Source organism: Vicia villosa, linkage group LG3 (assembly GCF_029867415.1).
Source record: "Vicia villosa cultivar HV-30 ecotype Madison, WI linkage group LG3, Vvil1.0, whole genome shotgun sequence".
In the NCBI taxonomy this organism is placed as follows: Eukaryota; Viridiplantae; Streptophyta; class Magnoliopsida; order Fabales; family Fabaceae; genus Vicia; species Vicia villosa.
Genome location: NC_081182.1, coordinates 51,254,005 through 51,263,492, shown reverse-complemented (window position 1 = coordinate 51,263,492; position 9,488 = coordinate 51,254,005). Strand labels below are relative to the sequence as shown.

General features: G+C 35.6%; 1 protein-coding gene across 1 annotated transcript; it reads left to right on the top strand.

Annotated features, from left to right (window-relative positions):
* The first annotated feature begins 1,111 nt into the window (after positions 1-1,111).
* Positions 1,112-9,357, top strand: LOC131661383 (PHD finger protein EHD3-like). The gene is made up of 7 exons (XM_058930910.1): positions 1,112-1,214; positions 1,554-2,620; positions 3,606-3,791; positions 3,894-4,229; positions 6,254-6,343; positions 6,436-6,480; positions 8,040-9,357. Exons 2-7 carry the CDS (start codon positions 1,580-1,582, stop codon positions 8,937-8,939), a joined length of 2,598 nt encoding a protein of 865 aa, XP_058786893.1. The 5' UTR covers positions 1,112-1,214; positions 1,554-1,579; the 3' UTR covers positions 8,940-9,357.
* Positions 9,358-9,488: the final 131 nt, after the last annotated feature.

The following is a 9,488-nucleotide window of genomic DNA, read 5'->3' as shown; positions in this document are numbered from 1 at the left end:
TAGAAGCACACTTGTAATCTCCAGAAGAACAATTCTAGTTTGAATTGGTGTTCCTTGAGTATCCTTCTGATTCATATACTTGAGATGTCCAAGAGGTCTAGTTAGACTATTGGAGGTGTCTAGGTCAATGAACGTTATATCTTGCTGAGATCACTGAACGGTTCATTGTCTAGGGTTAGTCACTTGCAGGTAGCTTGTGCAGGAGTTTCTGGGTTGATGAACGTTATATCTTGCTGAGATCACTGAACGGTTCATTATCTAGAGTTAGTCACTCGCTGATAGTTTGTACGGATGGTTAGTCACAAGAAGGTTGCTTGTGCAGTTGTAATCAAGATTGATTTTAGTTTTACTAGACAATAAGAGATGTATATTTGAGAGACATTAAATGATAATTTTAGTCCCGATCTTTAAGAAATGTTTATCTATAACAACGAGGATACAAATAAAACTATATATGGTATATTATTACGAGAATCATCTATTCCAAAGTTTTTATAATCATTATTATTACATATCCAAATAAATAAATATTTTTACCAATTCAACTAATCACCTCAAAATAGAAACTAGTATTTACTTAAAAAGTTTCAATGAATATATTTTTAATTAAGAATAAACTTAAAAAATTAAGTATTCGATCATTTATTCTCTTGTGAAAATTATTACTTATAGAAAAAAAGTTATTATCATTTCAATGTGAGATTACATTCGTGACAATTATCTTCCCGAATCATTCTCAACCAAACATATACTTGGAATTTTCCGCACATCGTTAGAATTATCTTTTTCGACTGACAGTCTGTCCCACATGATCATATTTCTCAATATCAACGTTTATAAAAAGAAAATAATGTGATTTAACATTTCGCTTAATTTTTTTGTCGGTCAATTTATTTCTGTTTCAGTAGATTTATGTTGACTTTTTGTCGTGTTTGAACAATTTTAATTAAATTTCATATCAATAATAAATTTAATTATTTATTTATAAAAATTTAATTTTTACAATGTAAAAAAAGAGATTTACCTTTTTGTCCCAAAGAGTAAAATTGTCAAAAGGAATTAGATAATAACCGTCAACAAGGCGGAAAATGTAAGTTGAAAATAAGTTGAAGTAGTATCCACTGAAGCGTCGGCGTCGGGTTCTAAAACAACTCGGATAAGCGAAAGAGCTGAGAGCAAAACGGCGTTTGGCGTAGCAGCGCCACCGAATTCAGGTGAACTCCACCTTTCTCACTCACACGTTTTCACTACTCACCACTTTCAAACCCTTTTTTCCTCTCATCTTAACCTTTCTCTTTGCATTTCCATTTTAGTCTCTCACTTTATCATGCACAGGAGCTAAACGCAACCCTCAATCTCTTTGCTCTGGGAACTTTTTTTTGAGAATTTGAAATTTCTTCAGGAGCAAGAGGGGTGTGGTTTAACTTCCATTGTCTTTTTGAGTGGTGTTCGTTGTTTGAAGTTAGTGTGAGTAAATCTGGGTAAAATCTTGGATCTTGGAAGGTTGTGTGGCTTCAATTTGAAACCCTAATTTTGTTCTGTTTGTAAACTAGGGTTTTGTAGTTGTTTTTATTTTGATATGAATACTGAGGAAGGAATGGGCAATCCTGATGATAATACTGAATGTAGTGGAGGAGTTCAGGGTTTGAAACTCGAAGCTGTTTCTGATGAGGTGCCAATTTTAAATGGGGATGGTGTTGCCGAAGAGGCTCGGGGCTTGAAAAGTGAAGCCGTGAATGGTGATTGTTGTTTTGATATGGGAGCTGAGGAAGGAGTGAGCAGTCTCGGTGACACTAAATGTGCTGAAGGAATTCGGTGTTTGAAACGCAAAGCCATTTCTGATGAGGTACCAATTTCCAATGGGAATGGTGTTGCTGAAGAGGTTCGACATTTGAAAAGTGAAGCCGTGAATGATGGGGTGGTATTTGCCATCGGAAATGGTGTTGCTGATGTGGCCGGGGTTTTGAAAAGTGAAGTATTGAATAATGGGGTAAATGGGAATGGTGTATTTGAAGAGGCTCGACACTCGAAAAGTGAAGCCATGAGCAATGGGGTGGTATTTGGCTATGGAAATGAAGTTACTGATGTGGCTAGGGTTTTGAAAAGTGAAGCATCAAATAGTGCGTTTAATGTAAATGGTGTATTTGAAGAGGAACGGCACTTGAAAAGTGAAGACGTGAACAATGGGGTGGTATTTGCCAATGGAAATGGTGTTATTGATGTGGCTGGGGTTTTGGAAAGTAAAATATCGAGTAACGGGGTAAATGGAAATGGTGTATTTGTAGAGGATCGACACTCGAAAAGTGAAGCCATGAATGATGGGGTGGTACTAGCCAATGGAAATGGTATTACTGATGTGGCTGGGGATTTGAAAAGTGAAGTATTGAATAGTGGGGTGAATGAAAATGGTGTTATTGAAGAGGGCGGAGTTTTGAAAAGTGAACGCGTTAGCAATGGGGTGCCAATTGCAGATGGGTTTGATTCTGGCGAAGGGGGCTCTGGTGGACTTACTTGTCTTCTAACTTACAAGAGGCGGAAATATGATAAGTCAAGCTCAAAAGGCAAAGCTAAGGAGGATTGGAGAAAATGTATGGAAACTACAAGTCATATGGCAGACCAGGTTTGTCCTCCTCTTTGTTTTCCATTATATGTACAGTGTACCTATGTATCCAATGTCTGTTCTAAAAGGAATGACTGAAAAGAGAAAATATCAACCAGAAAAATGGGAATGTTTAATTAGATCTAATTTCTAAATGTGATTTATGCGTCAATTTTCTCAACGCACTTAATTTCTAGATTCATCTATCTTTAATGTTATATTTACTGTTTTTTTGCAAGTATTAGGTTCTTCAGTCTTTTATGTTTTATTTACTGGTTTTTTCAAGTAGATGATCATGCGCCTACTCCATTGTAGTTAACCTGCAAAATCTAGACCAAAGTACCCCAAACTTCAGGTGCTAGGGAAATGAAATGATATTCTTGATCTTATTGATTCAGGACCATCTGTTGAAACTTCAATGGCAAGAGCAGACTAGTTTATTAATTCTGCTTTATTTATATTGGGCAGTGCCATGATAGTATCCTCCAGCAACTATTCTGTTTGGATGAAAATTCATTCTCTGCTTAAATAGAGGCTAGTTGCAACCTATTTCCTGCAAATTTAGAATGGCGGGAATGCAATTTACCTAGTCAAATTGATATTCGAATAACAATATGCAGAAATTTGGCTGTATAAGGAACACCACAATTTGGCTAATTTCTTTGTATTATTATATAAGAAACACCACAATTTCCTGTGTTTATTGATAATAGGATAATATTCAGGTTAAATATAAAATCATATTGATATGCATAGGATGTTTAATTTGAAAGTTGAGATGCTAAAACTTTGGCTGGAGAATGGGAGATTAAATTTTTCTTCCTTTTCATTATATTACAATATTAATTCATTTTATCTCATAAAAGTCCTGTTGTTGGGGTTCAACTTTTATGTTTACATCACACGATAATATGATCCAGTCCCTGACAGATAGATGCCTTGAAGAACAATACATTATCTTAATTATTTCTTAAGTGCTGTATTTGTTTCTTATTTTTTAATGCAGGCTGTGAAGGAACCCTTTGATGCAACTTTGGGCAATACTGAAAATGATTGTGCCCATAGACATTGGGGGAATGATGTACTAAAGCATTCATATCAGTCATTAGGCAATGTCGATGGTGGCATAGAGGGGTGCATAGGGCAAGCACTAGTTCAGCATCCTCAAAGAAGTTGTGCCACCACAGTTATGGTTGGTTCTTCTGCTAGAACTACCCGTTGTGCGCTTTCTTGACCTATCCATTCCTAAGTACTTTAGATTCATTTAATTTTAAGCTCCAACTTATTTTGACAGCAGGGAACTTCTAAAATTGACAAAGATGGACATGGATTTTCTTCACAATTTGACTGCTTATCTCACAGACCACAGGCTGAAGCTAATGGGCACACACATGTCAAGCAAAATGGATCTTCTAGTGAACCCCATAACCATGGTGGGACTGAGAAGTGTCAGCGCTTGCTCCACGATATATTAAACTCAGAAAAATTCAATTCATTACGCAATACTTTACTTGAAAATTTCAAAGGAATAGAGCCTGAAAGCGTATTGGATTTTAGTATCGTGAACACAAGGATGAAGCAGAAAACTTATGAACCATCACCTGCACTTTTCTTGTCAGATATTCAACAGGTATTTTTTAGCAGTCTCTATATAACTAGACAATTTATATATTCCTATATGCTTGATGCAAGTTAAGAATCACAGATGACTGAATGTCTGGTTTATCTAAGACCATGATGTTGGGGTCTTAAGTCTTATGGCTGATGTTTATGCATTCTTTATCATGTACAATCATTAGTACTTTCTGCATCAAACTTTTGAGTTTCTATTTCTAACTTCTTCACTTTGAAGAGATCCTTTCTTTAGACAGTAAATAAGGGTTCTTTCTACTAGCAACAAAACTATAGAAAAAATTATTCATGGCAATATAAATACTTCATTTTTAAAAGTTTGCTGTGCCAGGTTTTTTTGGTTTATATAATTAACAAAGGGATTTATCCATGATAAAAAATATCTTCCATTCATTGCATTTATAGTGTGAAAAGATGGGGCAGTGGACGGGCTTTCGTGCGGATATATGTGCATAATTGGAAGAATGAGTTGACTTGTATCAATGTGTTTGATGGTCTGCAGTTGCACTTTATAGACCTTTCATGTAATTTTCTTGTGCTGTCTTGATTACCTTGTTTTATGTGGCTTTGTTTTAGTGTTGTTGTCCAAATTACTTATAGTTTGAATTTAAACCGTTTATTGAGATTTTGATTGAAATCGTTTATCAAGATTCACAGTGGTTTGTGTTTGTAGGTGTTTGATAGTAAAAGTGCCATCTTATCCTGTTTTATAGTTTGCACTTTGCAATCTGCTGGCTTTTCGTGAACAATATGCTTCGTCTCCTCTGTTTATGCTATTTGAAGTTGATATTTTTGAATTTTATCTGTCTTGTTGTAAAAATATGAAGTATGTACAAATCTAGAATCTCAGATTAATTGGGTCAACTGTTTTCTGTGTGATAAGTATTGAGAATTCAGTTTTGTGATAGTTGGCGACATCCTTAAGTGTAAGTAGGGGATCAATCCTCACATTACCAGCAAGAGGAATTGACAGGAGATAACTACCTGCACCTGTTGCAAATGAATTATGATTAAACTTGAAATAAACGGGATATGTTAGGAATTTGGGCCTAAGGGGAATATAAGCGGGAATAGAGGTCAGATAGATGAAGGGGAGAAGCGAATAAGGGTAACGGTGAGAGAGAAACACGCCTCATGAACTGCATGGGGTTGTTTCAGAATGATTTCATAGCAGTATCTGTGTAGACTGTGTACACTTACCTCTGTTATTGATAGAAAACCGATTTCAGAAGCAAATTTACAGTAAATAATAAATACTTTAATCTCTGCATAGAAGACAAATTTTCAGTTAATTTGGTTTCCATTTCATTTGTGTTTAACTAGCGAGTTAACTCGTGTACTCATGCTAGCTCTCTTTGAATCAAATCTCTGCTAACTCTACTAGCTTGCTTGGACTCCCAAGTTTACTCACAAGTTAGCGAGTCTGAAAAACTCAAAATACAGGGAAAACTTTGAGCTGCAGTCTTATTTTTATGATCCTGTACACCCCATTTCACTCAGATTTCCACTGTATTCAAGCCTCACTTCACCTTGGGTTTTCTGCTGCTTTATGCTGCCACTCCTTCCTAACTCCTCCTTGACTTCGGTAATCTTTATTATATTTTCTTTTAATCTTGCCGTTCAGACCCCTTTACTTCACAATGGCTACACTCATTGCTCTGTTCAGGATAGTAAGTCCTTCCCTCTTGCCAACAAATTACAAGCTATTCTTAGCTACTCTTGTGTAACTGTTGATAACTATCAGATGTTAGTTACTGTCAGTTGTTAACTTGCTGAAAAAGCTGAGTTTGTATTATGAATACAGGCATAACATATTTATTTCTTTTGGCTATCTCTTAATGTTTAATGCTAATTATACAAAAATGTTGATTTGAAGTGGTTGATTTATCGTGTATCACTGCTAGGAGAAATCATAATATGATCCACTAGTTTATTTTAGTTTTGTTTGATGGTACTTCATAGCATGTTCCATGTTAGTTGCTGGTTCTTATTTTGTACGGATATTCCTGATTTGTAATCTAGGTCTGGAGAAAGCTTCAAGATGTTGGTAACGAGATCTCTGCTCTTTCTAAAAGCCTCTCTATCATGTCAACAACTTTCTACTCTGAACTGGTAATCAAATTCTGCCGAATCACATAAGTTTCACAGTTTATTCTCTGTTCCTATTTGCTTTCCTTGTAAACAACAATTTCCCATATCTCCAGGTTGGAGTTTCAGCGCAGAGCACATTTGAAGATGAAAAACAAGTTGTAAGTGTTTTAAAATTACGTTTTGATATTTCACGAGCTGTTCTTACCAAATATTAGAGGTGTATGCTATTAGATATGTTTAAAATATAGCTATTTTTTCTTACATTGCAGTTAGACACTGTTGTTTTGTTTCGTTTATTGCGAGATACAGGTTGTGTAGTTGTATGTACTTGAGATACATCTGTGTCCTCTGATATATTGAGAAAATATGAAATAACATTGTAAAAATGATTTCATTTTCATGGCTGCTAATTAAATAGAGATAGCTATCTATGATCAATTTAGGAAAGAATTATGAAGAAAAAACAACGAAACCTGCGACATGCCATTAATTATGGCAGAGACAGAGACTAATTTTTATTAGTCAGTTATTACCAGAAACACAACATTTGAGACCAAAATTATGCTTTTCTGGCGTCTTGTTTTATTGTGGCTGTAATGTAACTCTTCCAAAAGTAAATTATCTATTTCCCTCTGTTCCAGGCAGAGATCAGAAATTTCTTCACTTGAGTTGTGTTCATGCTTTTCTTTTGAAAAATTTGAAAATGTTTAAAGCAGGAAGCACAAAGACATTATGTCATAGTTATATCACCATAGTTTATTGCTGACCAGTTCCATGCATACCTGATCAAATGTGAATAGGCAATTAACTGTATGGAAGCTGTAGTGGTTTATTAATATATATTGTCCATTCTAATACAAAATGGTACGTTTTATTTTTCGTGAAGTTTTTCTGAGATACATGATGGGATCAAATACATGAAATTTTAGGAAAGGATTTTCTGATCATGCTCACAGATGAGATTATATCTGTGGTTCCAAATGTGTGTGTGTGTGTGTGTGTGTGTGTGTGTGTGTGTGTATATATATATATATATATATATATATATATATACCAATGTGGACTAAACGATTCCCTAGCCTAAACGATTTGCTTGAATAAAACAGATGTGGACTTGTTTAATTCTATATTATCAATCTCGGATAGCAACGGTACAACCATCTCAAAAAATGGAATGGAACGGGAGTGAGGAGCGGAATTGCCGATATTTTATTGACGCAGACACTAATACAGTTAATACTAATGAAAACAAAATTGTTAACAACAAATAAATTAATCAAAATTTTTGAAGTATCCATATTTAGAAATAAAAGTCTAAAATAATCTTTCTATCCTAAAAATTTTTAGGGTAACATCACATGCGGCCGTGTCAGAGTGTCAAAGCAGCGTTCTTTCGAATCTAATCCCATTATTATGATCGTACCAGCCAAGTCACCCATCCATGACAGAAGGGACGGTCTGACGCAGTTTTCTTGGTTTGCTGTTCCGTGCCGAGATAATGGCCTGAACAGCCGAGTTTAATAACAAGTTTAATTTATTAGATGTGTCTGACAGTCTTGTGTTCAGGATGCAAATAATCTGTTGCACTGGGAAATGCCTGTCCATTTATGAGTATCAAATCTCATTTGATATGATTAAGGCTTTGCTTGAGATATTTGCTTATAATGCTAATTAAAATTGTTTTGGTTTTGTTTTTCTAATCAGTACTTTTTGCCAGGAATTGGACTCACACATGAAACCGGAACAGACAGAAGAATGCACTACCTATAAAATTTGCTGTTGCAGTCGTTGTGGAGAAAGGGCAGATGGTACAGACTGTTTGGTGTGCGATTCATGTGAGAAGGTGTACCATTTGTCCTGTATTGAGCCTGCAGTGAAAGAAATACCTCACAAAAGCTGGTATTGTACTAATTGCACCACCAGTGGCTTTGGATCTCCGCATGAGAATTGTGTAGTATGTACGAGGTTGAATGACGCAATGACTCCGAAGAAAATAATTGGTGATGAAAGCCTCACTACATATGAGGAAACACTTAATGGATTTGAAGAGAAATCAAATTACAGCTATGATGGGGTTCAAGTATCTAAAGGTGGGGAAAAAACACTGGATTGCAAAGTGTGCGGATATGAAGTCCTAGTTGATGGTGAAAAAATTAGAATATGTGGTCACCCTTTTTGCCCAAGTAATTACTACCATGTAAGGTGTTTGACAAGCAAGCAATTAAATTCATATGGTCGTTGGTGGTACTGCCCTTCTTGTTTATGCCAAGTTTGCCTCGTCGATCATGATGACGATCAAATTATCCTTTGTGATGGCTGTGATCATGCATATCACATCCATTGCATGAAGCCTCCTCTATCTTCTATTCCAAAAGGGAAATGGTTCTGCAAAAAATGTGATGCCGGAATCAAGGCAATATCCCAGGCAAAAAGGGCGTATGAGAATAACAAGCTGAGAATCGGTGAAAATGTTTCAAATCCAAGAGGTAATAATGAAAACAATTGCAACAATAAATGTGTAGAAGAATTGGAAAGTGTTGGAGGAATGGACATGCTTTTAACTGCCGCCAATTCTCTGAATTTCGAAGATAATTTAACCGAAAACCAGTTTGAGTAGCAGATGGCATGGCGTATTTTGAAGGGTTTGTGAGCCTCCGGGTTATCGTTTTAACTTCGTGAACTGTTGATATCCAACTATTTGACATTTTGTGCATTTTTTGGATGACTGATCTTTTGGTAGGTTGTATAACATTGGTAGATTTCCTGACTTTTGGATACACGACACAGAAAGACACGACTATAGAGGGTAAAACGCCAAAGGCATAATCAGAAATTGTTGTAAGTTCTATCTGCAAGAGCAAGCAGATCAGATACTGTAGTATAAGATGGTTGATATGGAATTTAATTGTCTGCTTTGCTTGTGTCATGCATTGTGTAGTATTTTGGATTGGGATGTTATAAGCCCACATTTCTCTAAATTTGTACAATATAATTTCAACTATGTTGAATATCAGAAGATTGAGGAGTTTAATACATTTCATTACCATTTCTGTATAAAGATTGTTCTGCATTGCTGCTGTTTTTTATATGTGTCCATTGCTGCTGTTTTTTATATGTTCTGCATTGCATTGCTGCTGTTTTCTAAGAACATCTGAAAGGTCCCTAT